We start from the raw sequence: 13616 nt of genomic DNA on the forward strand, positions 1-13616 counted from the left end.
GGCATACTGATTTTGATAAACATAACGTATCAAAAGAAAGTGATCATTCTGCCAGGTGTCAAAGACATTTAAGTATGTTTACATACATTATTCTTCACTTAGCCATTTACAACCGTCCCTCATTTTACTGCAACGGGAAACATTTATTCATCTTGTACTGTGTGTATAAAGTCCGTGACAGAGTGGATCACACATAGTTTTGCATTCAAGTGTAACTGACCTTGTTTACACATCTGTGCTCTTTTAACGCGGAAATAATTATTTTCAGCCACACGATTACAAAACACGTGGTCTTCTCGAAAGACACAGTTTTGAGCAAGAAGAACAAACGATTGATTGACTACGCTTTGCTGTGGTAGAGTAAAACCAGAAGCACCCGAGATTAAACACAGTTTCAAAGCTCTAGTATCAAAAACATACATATTCAAGAAGAAAGCATGATAATTTCCCATTTTTACTAGAAATTGGTTTTGCTGTGACCCTTACATTTTTGACAAGGATAAACCAAACTCTCGCCATACCTGAGGTAAAACACACATTGAAGTCGGTGTTGCTTCGAAACTGTAGCTTCCTAAACGTTTTGCATGATTATTGTCGTGTAGTGTAGCAAAACGCTACCTTGCTTTGATTTTAAAGTTTGGCATTGGTCTACCTAACTGCTGTTGTGTCTGTTGATCATTGAATGTTGATCCTGTGTTAACAACATGTTCCAAAGACAGTGAAGGACATATTTAATATTTCTGCATGTTACAATTTTCTGATTTGATCAATATACGTTTCTGTTATATTAAAGGAATCTACGCATTTGTTTAACTCTCCCTAACCCAATAACACACACACACACACACACACACACACACACACACACACACACACACACACACACACACGCACACACACACACACATACACACACACACACACTCATCCGACTTGAACCCCCCAGACTCCCTGGAATTGCTGTTTCACCTCATATAATGCGTAATGATGATCTGTGTATGCAAGGCCTTTAGTCTAGAGTGCTACAATCGGATAGTGTGGCTACCACTCAGTGCCAAATCTCGTACTCTTGAGTTAATCCCCGAATATGGAATTTTCACGAAACAGCATTTAAGTTAGAACATGTAACGTACAATCTTGAAACTGTGTGGACTTATCATCCCATATATCAAGCCAATGTACCCCAAACATGAATTGAATGGCTATACAAATTAGGCGTTATGAGCATTTCATTTGGAGGCATCTTTAGGGTCATACCAAGGGGCAAAACTCACCCTTGAGTAAGAAATAAAATGTGTGTATGGGTTGCTTGCGCCTTAACAGGTTTATATTATTTTGCACAGTTACTGATTTAGACAGCCATACACAAGAACCACACGCTACAGAAACTCATTCATTCCATCTGCAATTCACATCTTCAACTCTCAGGTGGGGCGCTAGGTGCTGGTGCTGTCGCTCTGACAACGGCATAATCTTTACTTCCTTTTATCAGTTTTTCTCTGTTGTTAGTTATATTGACTTATAGGATACAAATGTGATAAGATAATGTGGTTAAAGTGTGATAAGGTGATAATGTGATATAATGTTTAAACAGGCAATGCATTGCTTCTATTTTTAGGCTTATTTTAGTAAGTGTGTGGGTACAATGTTTGCGTGTAACGATATGATGTGGATATTGCGATGTGAATGTTACTACATGCATGGTTGATTGATTGATTAATTGATTGATTTTACAGACACACAGTCAAGCTTGTAATTTCTCTTTTAGAGATGAATAAAGATTATTGTATTGTATTGTATTGTATTGTATTGGTGATGACAGAAATAATAAAACAAACAAAGAAACAAAAACCAAACAAACTAAGTTGAGCGCGTGCATGTTAACCTCACTTCAAAAAGGAATGTGGTTAGTCAACATGGAAAAAGAAACCATAAAAGATGGACTGTTTCGCTCTGCCGCATTGTGAGTTTGTTTTCGTTTTATTGACAGGAAAAAAAACACCTCAAACTTAACGTTGTATTGAGCCCGAAAACCGCATAGTGCGTGCGTGTTGACAATCATGTTGTTGTCACTGACACGTACGAGTTAGGGTTTTCATGGGCGAAGAAAGTTTCATTGGCAACCCAAGAGTCGGACTAAACTTCACTGAGACGTGGTCTGGTCGAACCAGATGACGTCAAACTGGTTGCTCTAGTCCCGTACCGCTTCAGGTTTGTTTGGTTGCAAGATGGCGGTACTGCGTGTACACTAGTTTTAAGCTTTTTGGGTATCTGGTTATACAAATCACCTCGTCGATGTCATTTGACATATTTGTCAATCTGTCTGTGAATGTGTGTCTGTTAGGCTGTCTGAGACAAATGCATTGACGCTATGCAACGGCAATCACTAAACGAATCGTTCCCAAATTCGGTGTGTGCGTTCATGACACTAGTGGTCGGGTTAAAGCACCATTATGGTCACAACTAAATTCTGAGTTTGAATAGCAGGAATCAACCGCGCCATTTTTCAGTCGAAGCTCAATCGTCGACGGTAGATTTCCGTGTGCGTATGTGTGTGTGTGTGTGTGTGTGTGTGTCTGTGTTTATACTTATGTTCCCTTTTCATCCTTATGTCAACTGTCTTCGTGGGTCAGAGGTATACTTCTGCGCTCTATATGGGTGGATCCTGGGTTTAATCCCCGTTTGGGCAACATTTGTATTTGTTGTTTGTTTGTTTTATTTTGCATTGGTGTGTGTAAATGGGCATAGGTACATGTTTGTTGTATCTCAGTAGTTGACAGGCAGAGCCGAGTAGGCACTAATGCTTGTTTTTAGAATAACCACCCATAATTCATTATTTATTAGAAAATCCACGTAATACCGGAATGTGTGGCTGAATGGGGTTCAACCAGACTGGTCCAGAGCTTGCTTGGTTACAAGATGGCGTTTGCTGCTTTTCTGACAATCTTGCAAATAAAAACTGAAATTGTGTTCGTTTATAATGTTTGTTTAAACCATTCCTGGTTTGCGTTATTCTCAACTTTATCTTCGTGTTTGTGTCAGGACTTACGATACTGCGAGTCGCCGTTTTGTCCAGATGATATTTGTTTTTGCAAAAACAATTGTAGTCAGTGCCACTGATTAAACTTACAAGCACGCATAACATTGGACACTAGTTATCAAGAATAACCACGTTGATGTTATCATTAAGGTTATTCACGCACAAAATCCCATGTGGCAACGCCATTTTGACTGCCTATGGTTCAACCGGACCACGTTTAAGCGAAGCGACCAGAGTGATATACGCAGAAGACTGGCTAGACTAGACTAGATTATACTTGACTATTTAAACTCGCCCCTTGTCAGAAACCAACTGCGTCAAAGTAAAAACTTACATTCTGCAAGTTAATAACCTGATAACCAGCTCAGAATTATAATAGCAATACAAACGCGATCGTGTTTTGAGCGTGGCGATAGGGTCGGGTATTTTTACGAGAAACAAGTATAATACGACAAGGCGTTTTATAGCTTGTTTCTCGTCATAATATTCGACCCTATTGCCACGCTGAAAACATGATAGCTGTGAATGTGCAAGGCTGGTGGCTTAGATATGCCATAACGTGCTATTTCTCGGAGAATAACCACTCTACATCACACGCAACTACAGAAATAGTTAAAATATGTATAACAACAGCTCTATGAAATTCTCTCACTCACACACACACGGATATAGTGTGTTTATGTATTTTGAAAACAGAGGGGCTTAGCACATATATGTTTCAAACTAAATGTAGCACCATAAATATGTCAAGTGCAGATTGACAGAACAAAGAAAATAAACTTCATGAGGTACTTATTACCCTTTGACATGGAGAAAGCAGTTCAAACAAATGCCATTGCAGTGTAAAGTTAAAGCACAAATAAGACGCTACCAGAACGTTTGGAGCACTTCTGACAGAGTTGTACTGATGTGCTTTATGAACATTTGAAATGTACACACATTGTAACAGTTATACCAACATTATTATACACATGTCATTTTGTTAAACAAGCAGCGCTTCAAATACATTCTACATCTTGATGCATAATTGTTATATCAATAATTCTGTTTGACAGCGGTAGACCGAAACTATGCGTTGAGAATCAAAAAGCTTGCAATAGTCATATTACAAAACAGGTGGAGCTAATTGCATTGATCATCATGTTCTATCATTCTTTATTCATTCATAACCAGCTGGGTAACAAAACACACTGTTCCCCATGTAAGAAATCGAGGTGGTGAATGGGTTTGAGCTTTCAGGTGAAACGTGGATTGTCAAAGTAAAAGCCAAAGAGGCTAAGTATTTGATGTGTGGGCCCATCGTTGCTTTGGATTTGTGTTTCCGAGGAGAAAGATTGTAATCATTCACTCTCAAAGACCCAATCCATGTTGATAATTACTGCGGCGACTCATGGTCACTTTGTAACATATCTCTACAATCGCAAAATGCACAACGAAAAGTCATTAAACAGAACCAAAACATACTGATCTCGCAACTATGATCAATCAATCAATATCAATATGAGGCTTATATCGCGCGTATTCCGTGGGTACAGTTCTAAGCGCAGGGATTTATTTTTTTTATTTTTTTTATTTTTCATTTTATGCAATTTATATCGCGCACATATTCAAGGCGCAGGGATTTATTTATGCCGTGTGAGATGGACTTTTTTTACACAATACATCACGCATTCACATCGGCCAGCAGATCGCAGCCATTTCGGCGCATATCCTACTTTTCACGGCCTATTATTCCAAGTCACACGGGTATTTTGGTGGACATTTTTATCTATGCCTATACAATTTTGCCAGGAAAGACCCTTTTGTCAATCGTGGGATCTTTAACGTGCACACCCCAATGTAGTGTACACGAAGGGACCTCGGTTTTTCGTCTCATCCGAAAGACTAGCACTTGAACCCTTCACCTAGGTTAGGAAAGGGGGGAGAAAATTGCTAACGCCCTGACCCAGGGTCGAACTCGCAACCTCTCGCTTCCGAGCGCAAGTGCGTTACCACTCGGCCATCCAGTCCATGATGGCAGCTAGCACTATGTACAATTTTAGACGGGAAGAAAAGCGACACATAGGTTACGTTTGACGTCACAGATAAGTATGACGTGTTATCTCGAACCTCTGACGCGCGTTGGGGCCCTGAATTGCATTCTAAAAAATACGTTCAGAATAAGGATCCCCATCTGTTATTGTGCTCACTTTTGCTCTTCCTAAACGATGACAAAAACGATGTTTGGTGCCTTGATGTCACACCAGCATTGTTGTTGGTCCTCAGGGAGCATACCGCCTTGTGTTACATCCGTATCAACCTCGGCCTTCGTCAATAACGATGAAACAAAAGACGATAAGGTCCCCTTGGACCAACAAAAAAGCCTGTCTGCCAACAAGCCACCAAACATCTTATATTATTCTTACGCCACTGTACATCTGCACGACTTAAGGGCAGAGATGAAACGAAAACTAATAGTTGTTTCTGTGGCAATCTTTTCAATTTTTGATTTAAAGTTCTTGATAACAATCCTGAAAAAGGGGTTGACAATGACAATATTACATCGCACAATGATTGTGTGGTGTTGAAAGTACATACAAAGGCCATGAACCCAAACACGTTTGTGGACCAAAATCCTGTACCACCTCCGGCCTTCACAAAGAACGAACAGAACACCAACTGCTAGTGTGAATACTATGCAGCCACACTATGATAGCTACTACTATGTTAACACATTTCATTGTACAATCTACCTTCCTTCAAACAAGACATCAACAATCTTAATCAAAAATCTTACTATCGCAAATCAGTGAGTGCTCTCCCTTGCAACGTCGGTTTACCAGCTAGACGCATGGTTTCTCTCACTATTCTTAGACAAAAAACAACCTTAAAAACCTAAATGTAGTAATTCGTGGACAAACACGTAGTCAAAATGACCTAATGCGATTTGCCTTTCAAGCTAATGGCTGTGTTTTATACAAAATCGAAGCGACGTTCCCAGAAGTTATGGTGATCTGCAAGTGAACTGAAATTGTAAACTAAAATGAGATTTCTACTCAAGTGTTGTCTTTATTTTGAGCATATTGTCCATATCAAAAACAGTAAAACTATATATACCTTTTGACATTAAAAAATGATAAAGAATACAGGGGTATCCATTTTATGATTATTGTTAAAAAAAATAAAGAAACTGCAAAACCGGACATAATTTTGAATGATAATTTCTTTACCGAATTTTTAAAACAAGCTGAAATGCAATTAAATAAGTCAGGCCGAGTCGAAATTTACTTGGTGAAAATTAACAAGAGATAGCTTATAAACGGTACGCAAAACTGATGTCATCAAATAACGCTATCCAAAAATAACATGATGGTATTTCTTTCTATTAAACAAATTGAACATGTCAACTTTATTTTGTATAAACCGTTTATCTTTCTTTCAGGCATCTCAATCAATCAAACGTTTAAAACGGTATATTTTAGGATTCACGTAGTAATGAAACATATATCAATACTACAAAGCTAACAAAGTACGTTTGTATAATCATAACTGCATGTCCCCAGCATTGTCATTGGGAAGGTTTGCTATAGCAGTATTGACGTTCTTTCTGGTCTTTTTCTTAAACGTGATTCGCTCTTCGGCGTACATGACAGCCTCTGAAGAAGACGACGAGATACACCGCTCCTCTTTGATAGTTGCAATGGCCACAGCTTCCCAGGAAGAGGCGACGGGATTGAGGTAGTCTTCAGGCAGGGAGCTGTCAGACGAGGGACAGGCGATGTGATGCAGGCAGTCTGACATGTCTGACATGGGGGATGAGTGAACAGATGTCAGGGTGCTGTTTGATTTACCTATAACGATATCAAACACAAAACAACCGTATACACTCGTGATTATGATGGTTTCAGTCAACATGATTGTAGATGATCAATACATTAACTTCGTCATCGCACCTCAGTACTAGTGATTATTATGAATGTGACATTTTGCGGGCCATAAATGTTAAGTTATTGTATATAGTATTTATTTATTTATTTATTTATTTATTTAATTATGTTTCATTTTTTGTGTAATTGATTAATTCATTAATATTTTATTCATTGAATAATGAATGAATAAAATGAATAATGAATTAATCAATACATAAATAAATAAATACATTAATTAAATAATTAATTAATATATTAATGTATTAATGTATTCATTGATTGATTGATTGAATAGCTTGAAGTTCAGTCGCCGTTGCTTCCTAAACTGTAAGGCCGCACAATTTGCAATGTAACGATCACATGTTTGACTTGATTTAAAAGAATAAATACGGAAATCAATCATTTAATCAACAATCAATGCAATTATGAATAAGCAGAGAGTTTCAATAATAGTACAATAAATGATTAAGTCATAAACAAATGCATTCATATTTTAAAAAAAAGAAAAAGAATATCAAGCCAATGAATAAGTAAAACTAATTAAAATGAATAATAAATACAGAAATTAAATAAAATAACTAATGGACGTATTCACTTAATACATAAACAAGAACTTCAATAATGAATACAATTATTTAATAAACACTTAGTTAATCAATAATAAATAAAAACAATTCTTCTTTTTCTGCGTTCCCGAATAAAAAAAATCAACAACAAAATCATAAGAATACAATAAGCTAATTGTATAAGCTCATGTTCATACCTGTGTCTGTGTCATCAGGAATCTCAGCGTATTCATGACCGAGTACACTGACACTGCAGTCACTGCCACCCTGTGCTGCAGGGTACATCACCGCGTTACCTGCTGCTCGTCTCGCGTTGTGAGGAGCGGGTGGTGGTGGAGGAAGTCTTCTTGGTCTGCCTGGCAGTCAGATATAAAGAAAGGGGCATACTGACATCAGTGTTATGTTAAGTTTGGCAGTGTTAGGGTGAGACAAGTCTATCTTACATTTTTGTTTTAATGTATTTGATTATTTAAATTTGAGTGATAAAAAGAAAAACCAAAAGGAAGACAGATAGAAAAAGAAACAAGGACGGACATTTTAAGAACAACGAATCACACACACACACACACACACACACACACACACACACACACACACACACACACACACACACACACACACACACACACACACACACACACACACACCCACACCCACACACACACATATATAAATATATATATATATACATATATATAGTATCTCTCTCCCTCTCTCTCTCCCTCTTTCTCTCTCTCTCTTTCACTCTCTCTCTTTCTCTCTCTCTCTCTCAATCTGAATTTCCAGTCGAGTGCCCACACAGATACATGTATTTATGAATAAACTGTGGACATAACAGCTTACCTCTTTTCCAAAAGAGAACTCCCATGCAGATGGAAAGAATTGTCACCACTAGCAGCACAAAGCCGACAACACCCCCAAGTATGAAGAATCCAACCTGAGTTCCACTTCCGTTTTGAGAGGCAGCTGCAACTACAAACATATCCATTCATGCATCCACCAAGTAATTCATACATATGACAATCAATGTGTACAATCAGTTCAGAATTCAAGCAAGCGAGTAAGCATAGGTGAATAATGTCATTTACGTACAACCCTCGCCAAAAACGCGTGACGCAGCATTACATTATTATGACAGATTTAGCCCACACTTTGTAATACTAGTCACTGGAGTTTTCTTGATTCAGTTAGCTCATAATTTTAATTTGTTTTAATGTTTGGACAGTTCACAGTTTTAGACAGAGAAGAAAGTTGGAAAAAAAGAGAATGCTGAATTGTATCTTCGAGAAAGATGAAGTGCGAGTTGTAACTGATCCAGAGGAAACAACTATGTACACAGAATTGAGAAAAAAAAACACAATTCCAATAATGTAATCTCCATATATAAAGATCCCCCAAAGATTTTCTGAGTGAATATTCTAACTTATATACAGAAGATTGCGTTTTCCATACATACAGGTACACCTTAAAGGTAAATTGCATTGATGTCTGCATTGTTTGGCACGCACAACACACACATGACAGAAGACAACGACGGTACACAAAAACAATGTTACAAAACAAACTGTACAACGTTCGTACAGCTTCTTGTACTGGTCTTCATAAACACTACGGACACTTCCAAACAATCAACAAGAGACTTCCTATAATCTCCGGTATCATTCTCAGTTTTTTAGTTTTACAAAGAAATCCATTTCGAACAAATCTCTTCAAGGAAAGCTCAGAGACTATGTGATTATGGGCTTCCTATGAGCAATGTATCGCCCATTCTAAACAAGGTTGAATTTGCCCACGGTTAGCTCATAATTACCACACTGGCCATATGTAGGTGGGTTTTTTCTTCAAATATATCTTGTCTTTTGTATGCAAAGAGTAAAGGAGAAGGTTCTACAATAACCAACTCAATAATGTACTTATCAATTGGTGTTCAGAATATAACTTTGATATCATACTTATTTTCAATAGATGTTTTCCGAAAATAGCTCCGTCGTGATTTGCAAGCGTTGTGGGAGAGTTGTGCCACACTGTCGGGTGACAAACAGGAAGTACGTGGTCGACCAGTTAAAACCAACATTGCAGCGAATAACGGACTCCGATATGTATGTTATGCACAGTTAATTCAAAACATCTTCTATTTTAAAGTGTCTTCGAAGGGTGAAGCGAAAAGTCGCACGCAAGAAATATATGTAAGTATTGCATATTTATAAGTTGTGCATTACATTGATCGGGCTCTTGACAACACGAACTATGCACAATAACACACAAAATCTCCTTTTAAAGCTGTGACCTTTTTTCTGACTATCCGGAGCTACGTATTTGAAAAGATAGGCCTGAGCATTCTGAACAGCGAAGACGGCTTGATTCCGACCTACACTACCCGCATGACCTTGACAGCTTCATTCAACGTCTGACATCTGCGCTGGTAACTTCCTGTTTGCTCTCTCAGGGCTGAGCATACTTTATTTTCACGTGGGATAGAGGGAGACAAATGAACGCTTCGGTAGAGATTCAATCCCTGGACCTCCAGATTTCGGACCGACAGTCAAGGTGATGCTGGCAGTGTGTGTCGGGTTGCAAGCCGCCTTCGCTGTACAGAATAGACAAATTCCGAGAATAACTCTGTCGGGTTTGTTTGGGTTATGGAAGAGCGACCTTTTCTTGCGAAACCTCTGCCAAACATTGGAGAGGCCAGTCACTTGCAAGGGGTGTGTGTAAAACACGTATATGGGAACACGTGTTTCCGACACTCCCGTTGCTAGTGATTGGCGCCTCCACTGTTTGGCAGAGGTTTTGCAAGAAAAGATCACTCTTTCACAACCCGTACAACCCGACGGAGTTATTTTCAGATTTCGTCCATTCTCACCCCTATCTTTTACGAGTGCAAAACCCCGAAGAGTCATTGAGAGACCTCAGATTTAAACACTCAATTTTTCAAAGTTATTTTTCTTTCCGAATTTTTGTTTTAAACGCATTGCACAGCCAAATATTATATAAAACATGGTCATCTCCCAGCGGGTTGTCACGAACACACTGTTACCTGTAGTAGGCGGCGGAGACGATGAGATGCCAGTGGTTTCAGATACTTCGCTCCAGCTTATTATTTCTGTAGTTAGACTGGTGCTTTGGTAACCTGCTAAAAAGGTTATTAGGTAGAGCTTTTTTTTAGAAAACGATCAAACTGAATCATTTTAAACGCACACACACAGACACAGACACACACAGACACACACACACGCACACACACACACACGCACACACACACGCACACACGCACACACGCACGCACGCACGCAAAGTGATGAACAGTGTTTGTGTGTTTGTTTGTGGATCTGTTTTTCTGTCTAGATATCTATAAGACTGTGTTCGTGCCCAAACGTCTGTCTGCCTGTCTGTGTGTTTGACCCGATGTAAGGGATTAATAACACACACACAAACACAAACATTGAACCAAAACCCTCACCGTTCAGATTCAATGTTATAGTTTTGTTGAATCTGACACCATTTCTCAGTTCTCCAAAAAGGAACAGCGATGTGTCGTCAACTTTGTCCACTGCTGTTACCATGGAGAACTCACGTGACTGCTCGTCACACGAACAACCAGCCTGTATACTGCAAGTCTCGTTTATGAAGGTGATGTGGCACGAAGCTGCCTCAAACTTTGGTTTTGTTCCTCTGAATACCTTCAGGCTCTTGATGTCTTCTGCTTCATTATTACATGCATTGTGGACTGTAAAAATCACTGTTGTGTTCATCTTGTAATTTCTTTCACCAGTGCTCTTTATCTCGAAATATGGACCTGAAAACGAAATAGCAAACTGTGAGAAACGATCATTCACAGATCAAGTATGAACACTCTAGGATGATTATTATCATTTTCAGCAGATGGAAAGTGAGCTGATAAAGTGTATACATTTATTTACCATCATCATCATCATCATCATCATCATCATCATCATCATCATCATCATCATCATCATCATCATCATCATCATCATCATCATCATCGTCGTCATTATCATCGCCATCGCCATCATCATCATCATCATCATCATCATCATCATCATCATCGTCGTCGCCATGATTATACATTACTCTTCTTAAGAAATACTTAATGGAAGATGCTCAAAAGCATATCATTATGTTAATGACTATTTACTTGCATGCATGTAAATTTGTTTCTTGAAAATAAATACTTGGTACCTATCTGTTTATGAAAAGAACTGAGAACAGCAGAGAATGTTGCTAAGAGATTCACTATTAGAAAATAACACATTTAGGGACATTCACAGATTTACAGAAAGAAAAAACTGTATACTTACACTCAGAATAGCCGCGGGCCAGTTCTGTCGGTAACAAGAGACCAGCAAGAACAACATGAATAGGAAGAAGATGCATGGTTTCGGTTGAAAAATTATCAGCTTTTAACCAATAAACAACAGAGTGAGTACGGATCCTCAATGCCAAAATGTCTAAATATGTTATCATATGAACATTGAATAGACGTGAGAAGTCGTGTATCGATCAACTGAGTGGGTACACTTTCACTGTGAATGTTTCCGTGCTTTGGCCTTGTACAAACAAATACACTTGACTTTTACCAGCTGATTTATTTCCTTATGGGTACAAGGGCAATATCAGGCAAATCATTATGCGTAAGTGAATTTATAATTTCATATTCCTGTGTGTGTGTGTGTGTGTGTGTGTGTGTGTGTGTGTGTGTGTGTGTGCGTGCGTGTGTGTGTGTGTGTGTGTATGCGTGTGTGTGTGTATGTGTGTGTGTGTGTGTGTGTGTGTGTGTGTGTGTGTGTGTTTGTCAAACCGAGTGAGAACACTAACTCACTGGGTCAGGAATGTGTGTCAAGAAATAACACTCAGTAAAGAACACACGTTTCTTCTCACAACTTGCAATGTTACTATAAGACCTATCGGGTTTTTTGTGCTGGGTTTGTTTCACTCATGTCCGCAGGTCTCTGAGAACCCAGTCCTCTACGGAAGAAGAAGATTACGACAGTAGCTATTGATGTTCTTATATCCAGAATGTGTAGCTATTATATGTTCACAAGTAAAGGAGCTTCAGTCAAAGTAACATTCCTGCCCGCGTGAGCCATTTTGTAAAATATCAAAATGATATATTCCCTCAAGGCATCATTTTACTTGGGCACATACACAGATTCAAGTCTGACAGTTTTGTGTGTTGCGAACAATGCTTGGCAGAAACGATTTTGTAAACAGCATAATATGTGTTCTTCAGAAGATACAAATCCCATATTGCTCAGGAAAATATAGCCTCGATATAACAAGGTGTTGATATTTACTGAATTGTCTTATTCCACTCAAAATCTAAGACACATGTGTATTTAGAGATCAACTCCACAGTAAGAGACGGGTCTGATCCTTAATGCAACTATGTAGTTACCATGATCTGCAAATGTAACGACCTGTAGCTGTGTCAGTGACCAAGATTTTGTGCAAATATGTTGTGTTTATCCTATACAGGTTTGTGTAGTTGCTCAGTTTATACACGAAACAACTAGTTTTGGTTGTGTAAATTTGTGTTCTACTTGTTGTTTGGCAGGAAAAGATCAACCCTTACTCGTAAAGATAAATCAAAATGGCACATATGCAATCTTACTCTTATTTATATACAGTCGACGAGTAAGATTGTAAATGTGCAATTTTGATTTATGTATACAGTGCAATACGTCTTAGTACTACTCTGCTTATAAATGAAGTCACTACTTCAACCAAGAAAATAGATCTAAGTGGGTTTTGGCATATTTAATACAAATTACTTGTGATCGTCTGACAGCAAAATAAAATAATGCCGACATAATATGACGTCAGCTCGAAATCACATGGCACATTACACTTGCAGTGGTATTGTATAACCTGTAATAAGAATCACAAGACATGTGCAGGATCGAGTTATGTCCCATCCCCAGCCGTCACGTGGACTAACATGACTGCTGCGTCATTCGTTAGTGCACATGTTTGGTATTTCAACTGTGATTGTAGTCGAGACAGACCTTTGCTGATGATTGTAATAACATGATGTGACTGTGCTTCATATGTTTGTTTAAAGGATAAGGTGAACACGTAATA

The 13616-nt window shown here is 38.5% G+C and overlaps 1 protein-coding gene across 2 annotated transcripts; it reads right to left on the reverse strand.

Moving 5' to 3' along the window:
* Positions 1 to 3717: 3717 nt before the first annotated feature.
* On the reverse strand, positions 3718 to 11365 carry LOC138972545 (uncharacterized). Of its 2 annotated transcripts, none has more exons than XM_070345195.1 (5): positions 10975 to 11365; positions 10552 to 10647; positions 8358 to 8480; positions 7712 to 7870; positions 3718 to 6870 (listed from the first exon to the last, which is right to left on the reverse strand). In XM_070345195.1, exons 1-5 carry the CDS (start codon positions 11264 to 11266, stop codon positions 6563 to 6565), a joined length of 978 nt encoding a protein of 325 aa, XP_070201296.1. In that variant the 5' UTR covers positions 11267 to 11365; the 3' UTR covers positions 3718 to 6562. The 2 variants fall into 2 exon arrangements, with proteins under 2 accessions (XP_070201296.1, XP_070201295.1); XM_070345194.1 differs by having other exon boundaries at positions 8358 to 8486; positions 10975 to 11362.
* Positions 11366 to 13616: the final 2251 nt, after the last annotated feature.

This window comes from Littorina saxatilis, linkage group LG8 (assembly GCF_037325665.1).
Source record: "Littorina saxatilis isolate snail1 linkage group LG8, US_GU_Lsax_2.0, whole genome shotgun sequence".
In the NCBI taxonomy this organism is placed as follows: Eukaryota; Metazoa; Mollusca; class Gastropoda; order Littorinimorpha; family Littorinidae; genus Littorina; species Littorina saxatilis.

Bases quoted from the DNA above. Each gene is read 5' to 3' on its own strand.
- LOC138972545 (XM_070345194.1), bottom strand. From the start codon at position 11,266: ATGAACACAACAGTGATTTTTACAGTCCACAATGCATGTAATAATGAA. The intron at 10,648-10,974 runs GTGAGGGTTTTG...TAACCTTTTTAG, and splicing joins TATAACATTGAATCTGAACG to CAGGTTACCAAAGCACCAGT. The intron at 7,871-8,357 runs GTAAGCTGTTAT...TCTGACTGCCAG, and splicing joins AGTTCTCTTTTGGAAAAGAG to GCAGACCAAGAAGACTTCCT.